General features: G+C 39.0%; 1 protein-coding gene across 2 annotated transcripts; it reads right to left on the bottom strand.

Moving 5' to 3' along the window:
• On the bottom strand, positions 1-18,945 carry gabrg1 (gamma-aminobutyric acid type A receptor subunit gamma1). Of its 2 annotated transcripts, none has more exons than XM_058615405.1 (9): positions 18,642-18,945; positions 14,403-14,563; positions 13,737-13,804; positions 5,969-6,189; positions 5,594-5,676; positions 3,600-3,737; positions 2,201-2,353; positions 1,158-1,369; positions 1-1,071 (listed from the first exon to the last, which is right to left on the bottom strand). In XM_058615405.1, exons 1-9 carry the CDS (start codon positions 18,716-18,718, stop codon positions 796-798), a joined length of 1,389 nt encoding a protein of 462 aa, XP_058471388.1. In that variant the 5' UTR covers positions 18,719-18,945; the 3' UTR covers positions 1-795. The 2 variants fall into 2 exon arrangements, with proteins under 2 accessions (XP_058471388.1, XP_058471389.1); XM_058615406.1 differs by having other exon boundaries at positions 1-1,074; positions 18,642-18,943.
• Between the last annotated feature and the right edge of the window lie 4,398 nt (positions 18,946-23,343).

Raw genomic sequence — 23,343 nt, 5'->3', positions numbered from 1 at the left:
TATCGGTATCGGGAGGGAAAAAATGGTATCGGAACATCTCTACTCTCTTGTATGGGGTTTGTTGCATTGTCCTCCCTATTTGGTGTAGCATGCTGCTTTGCCAATCCAGGTAGCAAGAGTGGAGCCATCAGTGCCAAGTCTGACTGTATTTCCATTTGCTGTAATGAATGGTCTAATTCTAATTGATGTACCTGACTTAATAGTAAAACCTGCAGTTATAAGCCTTAATGTCAGTGCTCCTGTTTTGAATGACAATGTACATTGGGCTCTGTTGTAATGATATAGTTGCAAACAAAGCATGTGCATTAGCGATTAGATAGGTAGAGTGGATAGATGGTGATATGTACTGGAGTTGGTTTACTTGGAATTGGGATCATAAATGTATGTGCGTAATTGCTTTGTTTCCTGCTCTGAACAAAAAAATCCCAAAACACACAAATCACGGACAAACTTGCTTAGCAGCTCAAATATAACCCTTATGGGGCCCATATGGACATGCTGGCTGGGATATATTTTGATAATATGTCAATCAATTTGTGTACAGATGTCTGTGTGTTTAAAATTTGGTGTTACATAAAAATGAACAAAAACCTAAAAATGTCTTTGCCATTCCACAGTGCTGGCAGAAAAAAAACAAGGCACTGCCATTATTAGTTTGTTATTTGTTATTTGTTTAAGGTCATCTTTCTGCCATTAATCTTTGCTGAGAAGCTGTCATTTCTGGTACAAGAGCAGTTCTGCTTTTGTGAAATGTTTGCACGTGTGAAACTTCAGATATAAAAGACAAACAGTCTTTTATAAATACAGATAACCTATCCAATAAACCAGATTAAAAAGACCAAAAGCAGTAGGGAAAAATATTCGTGAGTAAGAATCAATTTTGGAAACCCGTACGTGCATCCTGTTTTCACGCCAGGCACCTGAGCGGCAGTCGTCGAAGCAGCAGAAGAAGCTGGCGCAGTCTTTTCCATCCAAACACTCGTAAGCATAGTCATCTTCATGATATGGCACAATGTTGTTCATCTGCAGCAGGGACGTTCCAGGTCGGATATTCACCATGCTAGATGCTCTCTGCTGTGGAGGAAAACACAACCGTTGCACATTCATTGAGGTAAGAAGAAAACAAGATATAAAAAAATAAAGAAAAGACGGGTTACCTGTGGTAGCTGTGTGTTATTGTTGGCTTTGGCCTTCTTGGTCTGTCTGTTACTGGTGAAGTAGTGCAGCGTGCCATACTCCATGAGGGCAGCAAAAGTGAAGATGAAGCAAACGGAGACAAACAGGTCCATGGCAGTGACATAAGAAACCTTGGGTAGGGATTTTCTGGAGATCGTACTGAGTGTTGTCATGGTGAGCACTGTGGTGATACCTGAATGGGGTTAAAACAGTAAAAACAGTAAAAACAAGCCATGCAACCAAAGTGTTTTTACAACGTTATTGCATTATTACCATTAGTAAATAAAAAATTGAAAACACAAATATGACAAGCATTGTGGCATATGCAAAGGTTGAGACTCCTCCCTAATTGTAACACACTTGGCACATTAGTAATGTAACTAACTCTCCTGAAGGGTTAGGGTTAGCAACCAAATGTGTGATTTTGGTTGCGCTTGTGACGGACACAATTGTATATCCTAAAGAAAGGTACTTTGGTTTTGGTTGAAACTGCAGAGGAACCACAGAAGTGCAGACAGATAAACAACACATTTCCTGTAGTTCAGGAGAGACAAAATGAAGTGATAAATAGATTATCACTTCATTTATTCGAAACTGATCATACAACTTGCTTATTTGATTCAGATGAACATCTTACCAGGACCACAGAGTCATGTTTGCTTGTGTGAGAAATCAGCAGATACTGAAATGGAAAGACTAGCATTGTTGTCTCACAACGAGAAAGTCTCGGTTTAACCAAGGGCGTTTATATGTGTGGAGTGTGGAGTTCCCCGTGTGTCCGTGGGTACTCCAGGTTCTCTGGTTTCCTCCCACAGTTTCAAAACATGCAGAAGCAGAATTGGACTCAACTATAGGTGTGAAACAACCCCCCAAAACAGGCTAACAGGATAAGCTACAGGCTTGAGTGTGCAGTATCTGTAACACACTTTCAAAAATTTGTACATTTGTCCCTTTAATTCTCAAGGTTACATAAACCACAATGTTGTCTGATTGATATTGTGTACAACACTGGAATATATCGCACCCAGAGACGTGCGCGCTGGGACAGCATCCTTATTGATCCAGAAGGAGACCCAGGATAAAACCACAATCATACTGCAGGGGATGTAGGTCTGGATGGTGAAGTAGCCCATTCTTCGGCTCAGGTCAAAAAAGATGGTCATGATGACGTATTCTCCTGCAAGTTTAATGATAAGTTAGGTCTAGATACTTTAAGTATTAGTTCAGGGGTTTTGAAGTGCTGTTGTCTCATGTGATTAACTGTTAACAATCTAGTTAATAACCTAATGATAAATAATTTGTTGTGTTATGACATGAAATTCACTTTGCCTTTAGTCATTTTGGACCATTTTGTTAATGAAATTTTTAAACTTAAAGGAATACTTCATTTGCATTTAGCTTTGTATTACTAGAATAGGGGGTAATATTTTTGAAAAATCGTGCTGTGAGTTGAGAAATATGTTATGTTTATGTGCCCACCAGTGACACTTGGTCCAAGGCTTAGAACTGCAACTTCACTTTTTAGACCCACTCATAGGGGGACGGGACCTCATTCCCAAAATGTAAACAGTGTCCACCATCTTTGCTGACAGTCACTGGTGGGCACGTTACAAAGAAAAGAATGAAGATATTGCTCAACTCAGGGAAAACTGACGTTGGGAAGTATTCAAAAATACCACCCCTGTTCTAGTAATACAAAGCTGAATGCAAATCGGTGAAGTATTCCTTTAATGAGGCCTTCCGGGTTTAATAAATAAATACAGGACGAGGCAAGTTAAAAAAAACAAAAACATTATGATGATTTTCCTATTTTTGTTCTCCGTGAAAAGTGAAAAGTTTTTTTATATATAAGTGAAAAAAAAAATTAGAGTCTGTACTTCAAATGTTAAATAATAATAAAAAAAACTCTCAAAAATGTTTGTTTTTGGAATACTAATTTGGCAATTAGGAGGCGCCAAATCAAATGACAAAAAGGGTGGTAGTTATGCTCCTGTGCATATCTTACATCAAAGGTAGGATTCATGGTACCTGGAAATATATTTTCTTGACTTACTGACTCATCCTTGTCATTGTTTGCCCTTACTTTTACTGTTTAGTTTTTCTCTTTACTTTTCATTTTGAATGCACAGGAGCTGCAGGTGCTTTACACCACAGCCTGAATGAGATGACACAGAGGTCCGCTGGGTTCAACTCCTTCTTTCTGGCTTTATTTACCTCTAATGATTTTTCCCCAAAAGAGAGAAAATAAAAAAAAAACATTGCAAAATCATTCTATTTTTTTCCACATGCCTTTCAGGGATTCTGTGAATTACAATAAAATGAAACTGTATTCTGAAATATGAATTCTTGAAATACCTTGAAAAACATACTGTAGAAAATGAAAGATTTGCAAAGTGTAACAAGACTTGGCCATTATCCCTCACCTGACTGGGTGTGTGCCACATCTGTGGTGTTCCTCAACCCTACAAAGGCAAACTGGTAGAGTCTCCAGTAGCGCTGGTCTGCCACTTCTACCGCCCGCCTCTGCCACCGGTACATGATCTCATTTTTGGGATACCCATCTACGGAAACCCCCCGACACAGAAAAATAGATTAACCAGAAGCCTTGGAGAAGTTGACATCTGCCATTGACTGCACTGCACACCACAAGTAAACACTGTGCCATGGCAAAGCAATTGAAGCATTGAAGATGGATCTGATGTTTCCAGTCTCATGACATGTCTTCAAATGAGCAATATGTTTTGAAATGTGAATATAGTAGTCTACCACAGACTACTGCAGGACTGCCAGTCAGAGCTCATTTTTACTGTTTCTGTAGTACACAGACTAATATGTGGGGTGTAGTTTGTTGAGGCCCCACCTACACCTACAAGACTTTTCTGTTTACATTACAGCATACATGAGTTGTCTCAGTTAATCACTGAGGTCCTTTCTGTGGAAAGTTTGCATGTTGTCCCTGAGTGAGCGTGGGTTGTGCGTGTGACTGTGAATGGTTGTTTGTCTCTGTTTGTTTGCAATGGACTGGTGACCTGCCCAGGGTGTACCCTTCTATTCGCCTTATGTCAGCAAAGATTGGCCTTAACTGCCCCCTCATGTGGAGTATAAAGTGGTAGAAATGGATGGATGGTTGATTTTACTCCAATTATTGATTTCGATATTAAAAGTTGAATATTTCATTCAATAGTTGTATACACCATGCTGCTATATTTTCTTTTTTGTTGCAAAAAAATAATGAAATACACATATTTCAGATACAGTATATTATTTCCTCTTTTTTTTTTACATATAGATAGACCGGTAGGTGGGGATCCTCAGTGTACACAATTGTGAAAACATGGGTTGTCTTCAGTTCTTCAAAGAAGGGAAATAAGTTTTACAGCAAACTTCACGCCCATATGCTACTTATGCTACTTATTATGGAGAACCAGTCAAATGTTTCTTTGGATTTTCAGCCAACTGACCGTGGGAAGTGCTTTGCTTCCTTCTATTAAAACAACATTGTGTTTGGTTTTTGGAAGTAGAAAGGCTGTATGTGTTTGTATACCAAGAAGTGAGATCTAATCACTAAGGCATCATATTGCCACGTGGGAACTGGCAATATGATGCACTTGCTTATGGCATGTGCTCATTTGATAACAATTATGACAATTTTCCACTATACAGTTCTAGCATGGCTCAGCTCAGCTCTACGTTGTTGTTTTTTGCTTCTCCATTAGGGTACCTGGTACTTTTTAGTACATGCTCTGGCAATGTTTATTTATTTATTTATTTATATGTTTATTTCGGTCATGTCAGTTAGTCAGTGAAAAAAGATTTAAAAATCCTGAAAACATTCATCTCCAACAATTAGCAAGGAAATGTGTGTATGTGTCACGTACAAGACAACGTCATGTGCTATGTTGACTCCACCCACGTTGACGAGGCACTATATTAATGGAAAACGACGTGTGTGATATCAAACCCAGTAGGGTAGAGCCGAGCCAAGCTACATCTGTATAGTGGAAAAGCACCATTAGTGTGACTGTGCAGGTCCTGACATTTGTCCTCAACTCTCTGGAATGGTCTTTGCATTTTCCACTCATGTGTGGAAGAGTAGGATCATGAGAGGCTAAAGCACAATGCAAGAGACAAATGAAGGATGACACAGACAGCATGAATTGGACTGGGATAGGATGCATAATACATTAAGTCTGTCAGAGATAATGGGACTGGGTGACCTGCTCTCTCTGCTGGTGGAGCTGATGATAGATTGGTACAGGCTTAGAGAGGGCAGCTTCAAGCAGATGGGTCTTTTTTGCAAAGAGAAGAAACAAAGGCTTAACCATGAGGCTAACCCCACATAGAGGCCCCTGTCTGGGCAAGTTGAAGTCGAGGTGACTGGTTCAAAAATGGAAGGGAAAAATGTTTGACCACCTACAGCTTGAAAACTCCAGGGGGCATGAGTGTTCATCCATTGGAAAGTTATGCAGCTTAAGGTAACACTCCGCATTAATAGTCAACCTGACAAAAAAGAATTGTGACAGAGAAAAAGCAAGTCTCAGCATTGTTTGTTTCCCCCCCAAATGTGACTGAACATAGTAAAACCTGTGATAATTCCAACAGATGCACAAAAACACATGACCATCAGACTGGGTTTTGACAAATTGGGGTCTGCTAAATAACTTACTACATGAAATAAACACAGACGCACATACTAAAGCTGCACAGACAACACATGTTTTTTGAAGAGTTGATATAGTGTTGAAAAATGTTGTACACAAAAGTCAACAAACCGGCTGCATAACCGTCCTACCTTAGTGTGTACATGACCCGTCCGTTGTTCCACAGCCGTAGGAGGCGATTGGGAGTGGTGATCCAGTGGGCATCTGATTTGCGTGAATTCCTGAAGAATGTGTCTGGAATCCAGATTTTGCCTACCATGTTACTGTTGAGCATGAGCAGCTTCATCGAGCCGTTGAACTTCAGTCGGCTGTCGTACCATGTCTGGGCAAAGAAGATGTCAATGGTGTATTCCTGTAAGTTACAAAAAGGTAGACAATAGTCAGGTTTCCAGTTACATGTATCTCAAAACATCAGAATTTTAAAGGTGCACAAAAAGAAAAAACAAAGCAGTTGGTTAGTTAGTTCACAGAGATAAGTGATGGGTGGAGCCAAAGTCTGTGTCTACTACTGTCTAAGGGGTTAACGATATTCCAAGGAAATCCAATCAAGATCATTTCCCAATTCCTGGGAAATTTAATAACAGGAAAATGTCACAATCTTTATAGACTGTGCCTCTATTAGCTATTATTATCGTCTTTTCTTCTTTTCCCAGGATGTGCAGTGCTAGTCCTACAGTTGGAAGGAAACTGTACGTTGCTCCTGATGACTGTGCCAGCAGTGTTCAAAACGGTGTAAAAGATGTGTGATTGAAAATGTGCTGCACAAAGACGTGCTATATGAAAGTGTGAGTGAATGGGTGAATGGCAAAACAGTAGTGAGTGGTCATCAGGAATAGAAAAGCATAACTTTTGTGATAATTTTTCAAATGATTTTTTAGACTTCCCCACGATGTGGCTCACATGTGGTGCTGGTCCCCCATGTACAATAGACACAGCTATCATCTTACCAGCTAAAAAGGACTCCTCTTCTCGGTCAGCTGTTATTCATGGTACAAAAGAGTCATAGTTGGGACCACCTGCATCTAACCCCTCTTCAAAGGACCATGCACTCTCAGTAAACTTCACAAACATGTCATTGTTCTCTGAGTATGAGCTGCGTGTAAATCCTCGAATAGCTCCATCCCATATTATGCTTGATCTTGATACTGTAGAGGAAGAGTCTCTGCAGAGTTGGCATATTCAATAAGAATAAGAGTTTGGTTATAGTTTGAGAGAAATGCAGAGCCACTCAGTCTGTTATGAGTGAATAATTTGGCCACAATAATACAGACCTAAGAACAGCACGAGAGCTTCATGATTGATGATAAAATTCAAGGCCAATGGTTAAGGATAAAACTCAAGGCCACTACTAATGAGGATGGAAGACAGGTGTTTGTGTTGAAGGTCACTAAAACTGAAAAACACGGCAAAGCTCAATACTTCTGCTGATGAAAAAAATGTTCAAAAGACACGTGCCTGCAGAGATTTCATAAAGACGTCACAGAAAGGGGATGTACCAGAGCGCTTGGGACACGTGAGAAGACACCTGCTATATGATATATGAAAAGGGAGTTAGGGGAGGACAACCCAGAGGATAAAAGTGGAGACGCAGAGAGTGGAGCTTGCGGTGTACTTCAATGCTCTCACCTTGGTGTTTTATTTGTGGAACCCCAAATAAATACCTGTTTATCAACCTGAGTGACACGTTTTTTGATTTTTGATAGCTGATGTGCCAACTGACTTTCTAAAATCTACCACGACAATACATTGAATCGAATGACTTCTTATATAATGTCAGGTGCAGTTGTATGCAAAAAAATGTTGCTCAAAATGTTAAAAATGCTCCAAGCATCATTTTGGAACTACTAACCTGAACATAACTGGGATCAAGCATTCCTTTCATTCAGTTCAGATAATTACTAGTACATCCATAGGTCCTATGGATGCATCTGTTGTATCTTTGGCAATCTGAACATCATAGTCATGTCATCATCATCATCATCATCTATGACGGTAGGTGCATACAAGTTTGTGTAGTTGCTACAAAAAAAGCACGTACATACAGAACATGCAATACGCATAGACGCAGTGAAAAAAATAAAATGGATAACATATTTAAATTGAAAGGCAGACGGTGTAGTTTCCAGCCTTGCAAAATTACATTGTGTCCTTGTTGGCAGTGCAATCACTCCAAAGACTTTTATTTAGCAGCAGTAATTTTTATGATGTTACTTCAAAGTCAGCTCCTCTCTCGTGTCCTATTATTTTGCCTCTCCCCCAATACATACAGTCTATTAAGACCAAACAATAAAATCAAACCTGTAAGAAGTGTGCAAGGTTATCCTGAAGCACTAGAACTGGTAGTCTTTGTATCCATATCCTCAAAAAACAGTGTGAAAAAAGACAGAAAATTAGACCTCTTAACTGCAAAAATGCTTTAAATAAAATGGCATTAGCAGATTAAGACCATGTCTTTTGTGTGGATTATGCCTCAGGTACGTTAATGACTTTGGATCCATCTGGATCCAGAAGGCCAAAGGGTTCTAAAGGTCTTTGTTGAAATACTTCATTTTTTTGACAGCCTCATGAAGAAGTCTTTGAGCACACTCTAAAAAAATAATTCAAGGACCCAGTAAATGTGACAGTAATATATAGGTATGCATGCTTGATAAAACTGTTGAATATCATTATGATCAGTATTTGAATTGACTACATCAAAATTATTTAGTAGAACTCCAACAGGAACCTTTGTGTGCAGTATACATCATCAACAAGTGAAATTATTATAGAATTCAACTCAATTGTATTTGAGACATAACTTAACAACTTTTTTCTAATCGTCTAATCAAACATAGGAAGCGCCACACATAAACTTCTGCTCCACGCTGATGATATTCTGCTCTACTTCGAATTAACCTTCTCAAGTTTTTCTGGCTACCAGGTGAACTGGTCATTATTTCAGGCTGGCTCATTTCAGTGGCCTCTCAAGGGAATTGAATATCTTGGAATACTTATTATAAAACAATTTGATGAGATATTGAAGTACAACTTAAGTCTTATACACACCTAATAGTCTCCGCTAGACTCGGTACGATTGGGGACTCGATTCAATTGGGGGTTGCAACATTCAGCCGGTGCGAGTTTGCTTTCACATTGCACTTGAAACAAACCAAACATTTTGAATAACGTATTCCCTCCTCGCCTGAGGCAACACTGCATCAACAATTACTGAAGGAGAAGACTCGCTCATCTATTGGTTAATGCAGGACAATTTCTGTTTCCTCCACATCAGAGCAAAAACATAGAGCTGCATCAAATCCTATCGTTTTATTTGAACATGCGACACATACGCTGCATCAATGGACTCAGACATTGTTGTGGTTGTGTTTACCCACAATGCCCTGCATTGTAGTCCGCTTCCTGCACTTGATTCACTTGAAGTTGACCGAAACCTATGTTTTAGGTGGCCCAGAGTTTGCTTCTTTGGTGCAGATCAGAGTTTGGTTGCGCATTCACACCTCCCCAAAAAAACTGGAGAGAGAGTGGTCCCCACTCTCTATCTCTCATTGTAGAGCATGGTTAATGTGATCAAGATGAACTGCGTTTCCAAATTAAATTATATTATCCAGTCCCTTCCTTAAAATATCCCTACTAAGTACTTTAAGCAATTTGATTTACTCTGTAAGAAGTTCTTGTGGAACGGGAAAAAGCAGAGATTATGTTTGAATACACTACAGAAACCAGTAGAAAGAGGTGGTGTATGGTATTTTTCTATTATCCATTTGGCTTGAAACATTTGGCACTTCAACCAGAAAGAGCCCGCCCCCCCCCTCCCTGGTACATAATGGAACAGGCAGTCTGCATGTCTTTACCCCCATTGTTATATCTGCCAGAATGCCACCAGATGCTCGACCCCATCCGATTATGACACAGGACATAAGGAGGACAGTTGCTCGAAGGTGTAAAATAAACCCATATTTTACTCTGTCCTCTGGAATATGTGACCCGCCATGAGAAAACAAGATTTACATTTTTTACAGAATATGAATAGTTTTTCGAAGAAATTTCGAAGAAGCCCCTCAATGTTTCAAATCACAGTATGGTGGGTCTTAAAACCATACATGTTGTATTTGAATTAGGGTTGTTAGGGTGTGTTGATACCACATACCAGTGCTTTTGTTGTTTTTTTGTCACAGAGGAAATACGTGGCTACTTAATATGCAGCTGCTGCTGTGGAGGCTCCTCACTGTTACTGCTGCTTCGAGAAGCTGCATGTGTTTTTACCGTTGACTGAAGATGGATAAGGAAAAACGCATTGCAGAAGAACATTATTAATGGCTGTTACAGCGCAAATCTTTGGCAATACTTCTTAACAAAGAAAGATGCTTCTGGTCACGCTGACGCCGATCTCACTTCTGCTATGCTACAGAAATGCAATGGAAGAAGCAGCCGCAACATGTAGCCGCAAACTTTCTCCAGAGCTTATACACAACAAACAAATTGATTATTTAACAGCTGAAAGAGAGTGGCAGGACATGAGAATAATTGGACACCTTTGGAACCGGAGTCCCGTGTTTGAAACCCACCTGTAACAGTCAGATTTTTCTTTTTTTTCCTCACTCCTGCATGGCTTAAAAATGAAAATTGTGACAATGAAAATTTGTATATGCATTTGTATGCAAAGGTTACTGTTAAAAAAAAAAAAGGTCTAAAATGACCATTGACTCCCAGACATCTTCACATTACCAATTCTGGACCTCGTAAAAAAAAGTTTGGACACCCCTGCTGTAACGGGAGGATGTGAGCATCTGCTGTTAATATGAAAAACAAACCAATCTGATGTGCTTGAATAATATATGAAGGACACAGCTTTGGGTGTGAAGTATTGACTGTGATGCTAATGATTTAGCAACTAGTGGCGAGTTAGCACATCATCATCATTCAGACTGATCCATCCACACTACAACACAGAGCCACTTAAATGTATTTTATTGTATTTGATAGTAGAAATAGGTATCTGTCTTTGATCCTTCTAACTCTTAAGTATATTACCTTTCTTCTTTTTCATTTTTATAATATTTATATTCATATTTCATTTTATTTTTCTCGGGGACCTCTTCATAGAACCCTCAGGGTTCCTAGACCTGTTATTGATAACCATTGTTCAAACTACTACAATAGTTTCTGTTCTGTGGGCTAACAGATATCAGATCTCACTGACAACTTAGACCAGGAGGGGGTTAGACTATGTAAATGTGATATTGTCTCTTGGCTCCCAGAAGGTATAAATCTTTGAGGCTAAATCAGTTTGAGGAGTGCCTACATTCAAATGGCCACATCTTCTTCAAATGTTTTCATGTGTTAGACATTGTTAAAAGCTTAGAAATCACACTTTCAGAATCTGTAAATAACTCAAAATGCCCCTCAGCCTAATTATTCCTGGTTTTCTCTTGGCTGGGCACATGTGGGACAACCCTAAACTCTTAATCAGCAAGTCCCCAGTTATATATAACTGGGGACTTGCTGATTAAGAGCAAGTCTCCAAATCTCTAAAAATTGCTGGGTTATGACATGTTTTACTCATTATGGGTTATTTATATGGGATTTGGGTTATTTTTGTGCAACTCATGCACTGAGTCAAAATCCATCAACCCATAGCGTACATCGGTTGACTCAGCACCTGGGTTGTTCATGGCAAAGCAAGACGATAATAAAAGGTTTATGCACATTACATATGTAATTCTCACTGTCTGTGTTGCGTTACCAATTAAAGTAGTACATTTATATTGTCGAGGCTAGTTTGGCTAGGTTGGTTTGGCTAAGAACGTAGCGGACCATTTATCCGTAAGCATGTATGTACATGTATGTGTGTATTTATATATATATATATATATATATATATATATATATACACATACATACCGAGTTGGAGAGATGAATTAACCATGTCTTGAATGCTATAATTAAAAGTCGATATCATTGACTGTATAAACTTGTGACTTGATACAGTTGTGTTGTATCTGCTCCTGGTCTCTCTTTCTTCTGTCTCTACCTCATCTCCCTCTTGTCCTTTCTCTCCCCCCTTTCTGTCCCCAACCTCTCCTCTGTCCCCCATTTTCCTTTCACCCCAACCGGTCGAGGCATATGACCGCACATCTCTGAGCCTGGTTCTTTCAGAGATTTCTTCCTGTTAAGAGGGAGTTTTTTCTCTCCACTGATGCCTAGTGCTTGTTCATTGTGTGAACAAGCAGTTGGGGTTCTCTGCTCTCCTTGATGTTGTCTATGTAGAGTGCCTTGAGATAATGTGTGTTATGATTTGGCGCTATATGTTATGAAGGCAGGCTTTGACCAAAGCCGTGGGCATAGGGTCAAGAGAGCATCTGGAGGTCTTAGCCATAGCCAACTCAGCAACATAGGTGGGTGTCTCTGTCCCAGGATGTAACTTCCCCTGTCTCTTCTTCTCTTCTTCCCTTTCCTCCCTAAATCCAGTTGACACCACCTAATTCTTCTTCTTTAAAAAAAAAAAAAAAAAAAATTCTTCTACATTGCTGAGTTGGTCACCAAGGCTCAGGTGATGAGAGTATCAGCTAATTTGATTGAGGAAGACAGACAGACAGACAGACAGAATTGGGATATCTCTTGACATTATAATCAATTACAGTGATTGTTTAGACTGACTTTAAAGGCATATATTGATTGTCTTTTCCCTGTTTTCAGAGTGGTGCCCCTATCTGCTAAAATGAATATTACATTTTTCAAAAAACATTTAATAAATATATAATTATTAAAAATAATTAAACATAATTATTTAATTAATATTTATTTAAAATAATTATTTAATTATTTTTTATCAATCAAATTATTGCCACTAACTGTTGTTCCCCAACACAAGCTTACAGTCTGCCTCATAGGGTAGTTGATCCCCTGTGTCCTCCATTCTTTTGTTGATTTTGTTTATATCTTCTCTTATACCCTGTAGCTGTTGACTGCAGTCTTTTCTAAAGTAACTCTTTTAGGATCAGACTCAAGGTCAGTGTCCGGTGTCCTCCTCGTCATGTCTTTTATTCTGTGTGGGTTTTTAGGTAACGCGTTGTAACACGTTGTAACACCACTTGTCACAAAATGTGAGTTTTAATGGGCGATAATTAATCTTTGCTGTCGGGAGCCTGATGCTCTACGCTGCCATCACCTTGTCAGCTGAACTGGAAGCCAGTGGGGTAATATTTTTGAAAACAGGAGGTTGTGTTTCAACCGGAACGTCATGGATTTGATTCCCAGCTCTGCTAGTCTCAATGTCAATGTGTCCCCTGTGCAAGACACAGACTGTGTCCAAGGTGCTCCTTATGGCTGAACAGGCAGTGAATGAATGGGTTAAATAGATGTGTGATAGAAAAAAAGTTGTATGAATGTGAATGAATGGGTGAATAACAATAACTGTAGTATAAAGCAGCTTTGAGTGGACATCAAGACTAGAAAAGTGATATATTAATAATATTTATCATGGAAATATCAACTTGTTTCTAGCATAATATCCAGATAATAACTATGTATTTTTGCAATACGGAACATTACATTAATGTCATGTTCCAAAGTAATATCCAGATAAAATTTACTAATGAGATGTGTGATAGAAAATAGGTTGCTCATAGATGCGCTGTATAAATGTGTGAGTGAATGGGTGTGAATGGGTGACTGGCAATATTGTAGTGTAAAGCAGCTTTGAGTGGTTATCAAGGCTAGGAAAGTGCTTTATAAGTACAGACCATTTACCATTTACTTATATTTATTTTGGGACTTGTTATCTGAAGTCCCAACAGCATAGCTGTTTCATATTGTTTGATTAACAATTAACTATCAACTACATTTAGTAGATTTAATATCAGAAAATAAAGTGAGGGAAACCAGAGGAGGCAGTCTCACCATGTTTATGGGGTCCACAGGTCCAATGCTGTTGACATACACGGCTGTTTCAATCACTGTTGGCCTCACTGAAATATAACAGAAGACAAACATCCCTCACATACACAGCAACAACTTACAATACACTGAGTATTAACATGAGTAATACCTGGTATACACACACACACAACATGTTTTATTATGTGTATATGTATTCCCTGGCCCCTGACTCTAACCTCGACCATCACAAGTAAGTGCCGAACCCTAAGATAAACTTAATTCTAACCCTCAAACCAAGTCTTAACCCTGAAAAAGTCCTTTAAAGTTATGGGGACCAGACAGAATGTCTTCACAAGGTCAAAATGTCCTCACAATGATAGGATTCTTTGTTTGTTGGTACTCACAAAGAAATAAGTACAAGTAGAAACACACAGCACTGCACTTGTCAGGGCAGTTTTGTGTCACACAACACAGTAATCACTTGTCATGTTGCATGGATTGGTTGTGGGTCTGTTCTTTCATAACACCATTAGAAGCTAAAAATAAGGATCTTTCTTATGTCAGGACACAAGTTCTTTTACACTGATTCTTTATCTCAGGACATTACACACAGTCTTGGATCATTCAGTCGACCTGAGTTACTGTAAGTTAAATCAAGATTATGTCTGGGAAATAAGGTTGACTTGCCTCCGATATCAGGTCGCAGTTTGTTGTCGTAGCCCTGCAGCAGTTTATTCAGGATCAAAGTCACATCACTCTCATAAACCTTCGGTGACAGGACCCAGGTCTTATTTATGGGCACATCTTCATAGTCCTCCTCTTCCTGTTTACTGGGCCCAAATGCTGCACTGTGAAGTAAATAAGAAAACACAGTTAGAAAGATGTATAATGTTTGCATAATAATTGTCAGTAATCATGTATAATGAGTGTTAATACAAATATGGAGTGGGTTTGGCATCACAAAGGTGACGTGTATTGATTCCCCAAGGAGACTGTAGGATAAAAATAAATATAGATACATAAAAATGACCTCACATTTAACAATGAAAAATAGACAAGAGTGGAAGGTTTTTTAAGCTGCAATATGTGCAAAGAAGTCGTCTCTTTGTCCACTTGTCAAAACTTTCCCCTTATGCCCTGACAAAAGGTTTCAGTCGTTTCCGAGGCAACCACCCCCACCTTCAGGTGTTTTGATAATGGCTTTGTTGATGACGCTGTTGCTATACAGGGAATAAGGATCAAGCTAAAAGAATATTTTCAGGCTTCGATTCCAGATCTTCAGAAAATACCATGCCATCATTTTGTCCTTAGTGTTGTTTCGTTTGCGACCGATTTGTTCAAAAGAATGAATTGTTTGGGTAAACAAACTGAACTGAATCACTTGTGACTCTGTGAGTCTGTGAGTTCAGTGACTCTGTGAGTCAGACGTAGTCTGCGCTCCCGTCATGCAGGAAGAAATAAATAATTTGGTGAATTGATCTTTTGAACAAATCTTTTCAGTGGACTGATTCTAAAGAGTCAATACACCGGAAATAACTGTTTGCCCATCACTAGTTGCCCTCTGTCTCCCCTTTAGAACCACTTGCCATAGCTATTAGACACCATGCGATGATCACAGGTATAAAAACGGGAGGGCTTGACCATCAAATAGCTTTTAATGCTGACGACATGATTCTCTTTATTAAAAATCTTGCACACTCTATTCCGGCTCTTCTAGTTTTAACTGGGAAATCGATATTGCTCCTGAACTCAGCGGGAAGGTCAAACCCACCTAAATACACCCACTTCATTAGAAATGTGAATAATAATAATATAGTATAGTCATAATTTATAGGTATTCAAATTGTTCCGAAACTAGAAGATGTCGTGAAATGTAATTATGATCCAGTTGTAGCGATACTTCCAAATCAGTTCAATTCAATTTTATTTGTATGTCGCACTGTACATCGACAACATAGAGAGAAAAAACTCCCTTTTAACAGAAGAATAAATCTCTGACAGAACCAGACTCAAAGATGTGCAGCATCCATCTCGACCAGTTGGGGTGAAAGGAAAAATGGGGGACAGAGGAGAGGTGGGGGATCTCTCAATATTTCTCCTGCTTCGCTTTCCTGCCTGTATCTATTCTGATAGATATAATAAACTCAAAAAGGTGTTGCCTAATCCTATAAAGATTGGTGTCTTGCAAGTTACTCAAAACCTTCTGAAAGAAACTTCTCTTAACCCTACCTAGGGTAACTTGGCTCCAGTAAAGAGCTGATGGCAGTTTTAAAATATGGGCGGACAGGGGGTGGAATAAGTGAAGGATGTTAATGGGAGGGATGGAAGACTCTTCACCTTTGAATGATTAGTATCTAAATTTAATATCCCCCATAAACATTTTTTTCAAATAATTGCAACTCAGGAGGTTTATCAAGTCTCATCAAAAAAAGTAATAATAATAATAGAACATTTTATTTATAAGCGCCTGTTCAACACTCAAGGACACTTTACAAAACAAACAACAATAAAAAAAACATGCAACAGAACGACAGTAAACAGAAAATGGTGTGAAATTACAGATAGGAGGCTATTTTAAAAAGGTGGGTTTTGAGTTTTTTTGTTTTTGTTTTTCCTCTATTAGAATATCAGTAAATTACGGCTGTCAAAGTTAAGGTGTTAATCGTTGCGATTAATACGGCTAGGATTTACGCAATAAAAGCGGCAAACTAATCACTCTGGGTACCGATATTGCCCGTAATATGCTGGCAGCTGCCCGGCGACTACCATTTGGACACCTACGCTATGTGGCTGACTGTACTTTTGTTCTCTCTCTCTCTCTCTCTCACTTAATCATGACAAATGTGAATTTGAAGGACATTCTCAGATGGATTTCATTTTTTTGTTGTGATGTTAACACATGCTTTTGTTGCATACAGGATGGCAGTCATCCATGTTGGCCTTTATTGTAAGATGACCTGGTTGGCACTTATAGGCCTGAGGCTCTTTGAAAACCACATAGTTCTGTATTTAAAAAAGAAAGATACAATTAAATAATGGTGTCTGAAATGCACACGGATTACCCATTTAGTCATTAGAAGAAAAGCAAACTTTTAATCATGATTATTCAAGATGACTGAATTTCAAAATGTGGGATTAATTAGTTGAATAATTAAGCTGTCACTGTCATTTAATGTGATGTGTCCTCATATATTGCTTTTGAACACGTAATAACAGTTAGAACACAAACTTTTAATCCCAAGTTTGAATACACATTCCAACTTGGAACAAAAAGTTACGGCCACGGGACAGGAAGTGGTCTAAACAGGTCAAGATAATAAAAAAATATGTATAATTTTCTGTCTGACTGAATGAAACTTAAACTCAAGTATACTACAAACTTGAGTTTGGCTGTTAATCAGGTTGTTGTTTTTATTATTTATTCCATATCTATTTTACTGTACGTTAGCTGCTGGTTTTTAGTTAGAAAGGGGATGAGAGACACATGGGGATGAGGTCTACTGTTTCTGTGAGGCTGCAGAGTGGAAAAGGACTTCCAAGGAGAGGGTGGTCTCTGAAGTGAATGCTACATTTTAGGTTTTGACTTCGAACTGTACACATTTTCTATTTTGTTTGTAAGGATATATGTATTTTATCAATAGTGGGTACATTTATTGTTATGACTCAATCTGCTTTAGTGTTGGATGTTCTGTTTCTTGAATGTCATCCTGTAACTGGTGTTGGTAATAAATTATCCTATAACCTTTAGTAACAATACATACATGCCTCTAATTTTTTTTATCATTCTCAGATGGGGGGGGGTCCTAACTTTTTCGATGGGATAGAAGTAAAGCCTCTGAATGTTCTTACATATATCTCAGACTGTATACCACTATGTACCAAACTCATTTTCCATGTACCACTGTAGATACAGCAGTCATTTCTCAAAGTGGACCCCGTTGGTTTTTGAGGGGTTACAGTGTGTCCCTAAGAGGGATCATGCATTTTGAAATACTGAATAATTCCACACATTATACAAATGTGTGGAATTTTGGTGGTTGCTAACTTGTATAGTATACATAGTGTACAGTATAGTATACATATTGTTTAGTATACATTTATATTATATACATTTATATTACATTCTTTGCCACTTCTGTTCAATGCTAGACTGTAGTCATAGAAATAAAGGTACGTAGTGAATTGATATGAAATACACATCCACAACAATGGAAAGTTTTATTTTTTAAAGCCCCAAAAACAACTGTATTATTGTGTTTGCTGGTAAAGTATAAATAAATAAAACAAAAGTTAACAAATGCTGGCACAACACTATAAAACATAATGAATTATATAGAATTACTGGCTATAATAGTTTTATTTGTTGTACATTGGCATGTAGCTGCTAGTCTACATGCTGATGTGTCCTTGGGCAAAACACATGCAAGCGTGTGAATATGTATGAAATATGAGCAATAGAAAATGCATTTATGAATGTGTGAATGAATGGGTGTGAATGGGTGAATGGTAAAACTGTAGCGTAAATCAGCTTTGAGTGGTTATCAAGACAAGAAAAGGTGCTCCAGGCCATTTTCTCTCATTTTCTTCTAATACTAAGTAACTAAATTAACAGACTAAATAATCCTAACCCACTTTAGAACAGATGTGGTCAAGGTACTGACAGAGCCTCTGACAATATGAAGGGGTGATGCAGGTAAAACCAAGCCATTCACTCAAATGCACACATGCTGTTCCGTTGGCTCATTTTCATGCACAACGAGTAAAGGATCATGGATTGATTCCTGTTTCCCCCCCAAGGCCGCAGCACATACACAGGTAGTAAACAATGCAGCAAAGTCAACATCTGTCATCAACATCTGCAGCCACAAACAGCAAAAGCTGCCTCCTCTCATCATCTCATCCTCCCCATCCAGACGACACTCTTACCAAAGTCCGAGCAGGGCGAAGAGCAGCCAGGGGCTCATGGCTTTGTTCTCCCAAGCTCTGACAAACAGCTGCTTCATCCTCTGCTCCACAGCCGAAGAGGAGGTGGCGCAGGGAGCCGAGTCTGTAGCTGTGTCCGCGGGAGACGCGAGGAAATCGAATGTTTTAGTGATGTTGTCTCCTCGCGTATGGATGCAGCCGACGCGGGTTAGACGCAGCAGTGGAGGTGAGACGCACGAGATACGTGTGTGTGTGTGTGTGAGAGAGAGAGAGAGGGAGAGAGGGAGAAGGGGGAGGAGGATGCTGATGGTGGAGCGCTGACTCGGCTCTAGTCCATCTGCAGTGCCGCTAACAAGCTTCGCTGACACATGCTGCTGCTGCTGCTCTTACGCGGAAAACAAACAACCCGTGTTTCTTCACGAACACCGATGGATTGTTTTTATCGTTTCATTATTATTATTATTATTATTATTGTTGTTATTGTTGATCCACTGTGATGTTGACTAGAAACAGCCTTGCAGGAAGAGCCTTGTGTCACAACAACTGCTGTGTCACGGTGATCGATTATTGGTGCAGGACGCACCGCAGCACCTCAACAGTGTATTGCTCAAGGGCACCTTGACAGAGGCACGAGGAGTAGAGAGTGTCAGATCCATGCAATTTAACATCATGGTTCATCGGTTGGTGAGAAGGGCTATCTCCAGGGGCATTTCAAGTGACTATCATTATCAAAATAATGTTTAGCACTGTATTACATATGGAGGACGAAACATGACTAATAAGCAAATAAATAAATGAATGAATAAATGCATGAATAAATGTATAAATAAATAAAAATGTTTTATATTTATTTCTACCTTTCTGTTCATATGCATTTATTTATTTCTGTATTTCTGTGTCCATATGTTAATGAGGTAGGAGGTCCTAACCTCAGTCAACAGCATGATTGGTTACAGGAGTGTGCTCAATTAGACTATTTCTGCCTTACTAGCAGCACTGATCCATGTACAGCAGTGGTCCCCAACCCCCGGGCCGCGGACCGGTACGGGTCCGTGGGTCATTTGGTGCCGGGCCGCAGAGAAAGAATACATAACTTACATTATTTCTGTTTTATTTATTATCAGATTCTGAACGATGTTTTTTTTTTTAATTACCAGATTCTCTCCGCCACATCTGTCTACGACTCACTCTTGACGCATGTCAAGATGCTTGCCTCGGTCACATGTCACGGTCGAAGAAGAAGATCAACTGCTGGAGATCGCAAAATGACGGCGGCATTAAAAGTTTCAGACAATAACTCTGCTGGTGTTCTGGATTAAAGTCATGGCAGAATACCCTGAGATCGCCACAATAGCACTGAAAAACCATGTTGCCATTTCCGACATCCTATCTGTGTGAAGCAGGGTGAGCGGGTGCTGCTGCTGTTGACGAAGCACCCGTCTCCTGGCTCGCGTCATCTGGGTCCTCCGTTACCTGCTGCTGCGCAATTAACAGGCGGGACTAAGGTATAATCCATTTTTCTGTCAAAACCAAAATACGAAAAAACGGAAACAGTGCCCCCTTTAACTTTTTTCGTTTTAAACCAAATACGGAAAAAAAGATTTTGCTCTCAGCATCAAAAAACGAAAAACAAAACAAAACCAAATAACGGCCCAAATTTGTTTTTTGCAAATTCCTTTTTTCGTTTTTTGTTTCTCATTTATTAATATGACGGCAGACAAAGCGGAAGTGGCATGTAACAACCTCAAAATAAAAATAGCGTGCTAACTTATTATCATGCATAATAAAGTCAAAAAATCTCGCCCAGACGCCTAGTCACAAACACGAGACAACACACTCACCATGGCAGAAGCCCCGTGCCCGAACTTTGCTCAAAATAAACAAACTCCAAAAGTCGCATTTGGAACTATTTTGGCTTTAAACAGGGCACGGACGGTAAAGCAATAGACGATGGCCGTCCACTGTGCAGGCGCTTCCACCAAGCTATAGGAACCAAAGGAGGGAACACATCCAACCTCATAAAACACCTGCGGTGTCGTCACCCAGATTTATATGTCGAATACCAGGTTAGTATTGGCTAATATTAGGCTATATGCTCCGTGTACAGGCTGAGGAATGAAGAGTTAAAGGATGTCAAAGTATAAAGCACATTTTTCACAGGGAATCAGTTCCTGTTGATTGTATTTTGTTCTCTTTGGTTTATTATGTTGGAAAATAAGCATTATTGTTGTATTATTGATTATTGATGAACAGTGGATTTGTTATCCTAAGTTGATTATTTATATTAAACATAAATTAATGTGCAAAGGAAACTGAATGATTATATATATATATATATATGTATGTATATGTATATATATATATATATTTATATTTTATATATATATATTTATATTTTATATATATATTATAAATATATATATGTTATAATGTTGTTTGGTGCATGATAAATATATAAGTAATTAATAAGTATTTCTAACTTGTACAAATACAGTGCAGTTCATAAAAATAATAATAATCAAAAACGGCCGCAGTATCGCGATACTACCCGGAACCGTGATACTTTGTCTGGCATAGTATCGTGGTTACTCATTTTGGTATTTCGACAGCTCTAGTACAATGACAAAGACCTTTTGGTAACACTTCATAATACGGCCTGTGTCTTAGAGTGAACATCCCGTTCACAGGTGTTACCAAAAGGTCTTTGTATGATAATAAGCTCTTTTTTAACTTTATTATGCATGATAATAAGTTAGCATGCTACTTTTATTTTGAGGTTGTTACATGCCACTTCCGCTTCCGGTCTGTCCGCCGTCATATTAATAAATGAGAAACAAAAAACGAAAAAAGGAATTTGCAAAAACCAAATTTGGGCCGTTATTTGCTTTGTTTTTTTTCGTATTTTTAATTTTTTTATGCTGAGAGCAAAATCTGTTTTTCCGTATTTGGTTTAAAACGAAAAAAGGAACACTTTCAGTTTTTTCGTATTTTGGTTTTGACAGAAAAATGGACTATACTTTAGTAACCTGACCAGAACATGATATAATTATTCAATTTATACAATATAGTCTCACGTTATAACGTGATACTTACCCCCAAAAAAATTCCACTGTGAACATGCTTCCGAACAATGTAAGGACAATTTACAATCTTGCAAAACTTTGTCAGGGATTACAGGCGCCTGAGAAATTCTTCACTCTCTAAGGCCCCGTTCACACTTGCGGGTAAAAACAACAAAATATTTTATCGGAAGTGCCTTTTTTTAGACTAAGACAGTGTTTTTGGGGCTTAAAAACACAAAAATCTGAAACCACCCTCCAGAGTGGAAAACTAGAATACACTCCGCCGTAGCGTCTCCGTCTACACTGCCAAGATGCAAAACTCTGCTCAGATCTGCTCACGTCGCGTACGCGTTTACGTCAGATACATACAGGCCGTCTGGGGGAGTAGGATATTGCTCTATGAATGCAGTCCATATATCTGTGTATTATGTCTGGCAGGACTCCCAGTCCACGCCTTGTTGCGCCTTCAATGTTTTGTAGTCCAGTATAATATGGAGTAGTAGTTCAACTTCTTCATCTGACCAGACGAAATTCTTTTTCCCGGCGGTTGCCATGTTTTGCTTTTCGTGGAGAGGAAGGAAGATTCTGCGCATGCACTCATACATGGTGGTGTTGTGTGATAGTGTATCACAGCGCCACCTAGCCGCCTGGCATGCATACCCAATCGAATTCCACACTTTTGCGTCACCAAATGCACACAGATTTCCTCCCGAAAACGCTCGTCTAAACGTGGAATAAAAAGTGAAGACGCGACGCCACTTTTGCGTCTTCTGTTCAGACCATCATCATGTAAACGGAGCCTAAGGCTTTCCTGTAATTCCCCAGGAAGCTTTACAGTTTCAGCTTTGCTTTTGTGGACACGTGGCTCTGAAGCTGTTCCCCAAGCTGGGTTATCTCGCTGACAATACAAAATGATATAGCAAAATAATTAAGTCATTAAAGACACTCACATACATCATAAGATATAACCTGTTATGCAAATTGGATTAACAGATTCCTAAACTATCCGGCTTACCTTGAGTCAAACTCCGTTCCACATATGTACATCTCCTTGGCTTTGTCCAGGGAGATGGAGTGAACATCTCCAAGCTGTTGCCTGTGGCATGAAGATTAAGATTTAAGATTGTGTTAGACAGTGACCATGTGTTAAAAGGAGTCAGACATATGCAGTCATATAAAACATGTAGTCTACAAATCAGTGTCAGTGTCTGATATCTCACCTCTGGCAAAAGTACATCCATAATGAAAGCCACAGGATCTGCAGACTTCTTGTCTGTCTCTGTACTTTCGAGTACTTCAGACGAGAAGTGCATCACCTTGTCCACTTGGTCACCTTCAAAAAGAATGATGATCCTGTCCTCTTTCTTGGCCCAGGGAGACACAGTGTTGCCTGTGATGATGTTCTATAAATATATTATAGGATTTTAGTTTGGGTACTCGTATATAAATACACAAACACCACACTAAATGCCATTGTCACTCACTTTAAAGTGTTGCAGCATGCCCTGATCCTCTGTGATGACCTTAATTAACAGACAACTGGACTCACGTCGTTTCTGTTGGGCTCGTTGGCCCTTTCCTAAAATTAAATTATACATAATATGCAACACTGAATACATGTGACTAAGTACTTTGAATAAGAC

This window comes from Solea solea, chromosome 18 (assembly GCF_958295425.1).
Source record: "Solea solea chromosome 18, fSolSol10.1, whole genome shotgun sequence".
Lineage (NCBI taxonomy): Eukaryota > Metazoa > Chordata > Actinopteri > Pleuronectiformes > Soleidae > Solea > Solea solea.
Note: the sequence above shows the minus strand (reverse complement) of the source record. Positions and strands in the feature narration are given on the sequence as shown.

What these genes read in the sequence shown, in the direction of transcription:
- gabrg1 (XM_058615406.1), bottom strand. Translation starts at nt 18,718, where the DNA reads ATGAAGCAGCTGTTTGTCAGAGCTTGGGAGAACAAAGCCATGAGCCCC. An exon ending in ACTGCGACCTGATATCGGAG is followed by an intron (nt 13,805 to 14,402) that starts GCAAGTCAACCT and finishes GTTATATTTCAG; the next exon opens with TGAGGCCAACAGTGATTGAA. An exon ending in TGTGGCACACACCCAGTCAG is followed by an intron (nt 2,354 to 3,599) that starts GTGAGGGATAAT and finishes TTAAACTTGCAG; the next exon opens with GAGAATACGTCATCATGACC.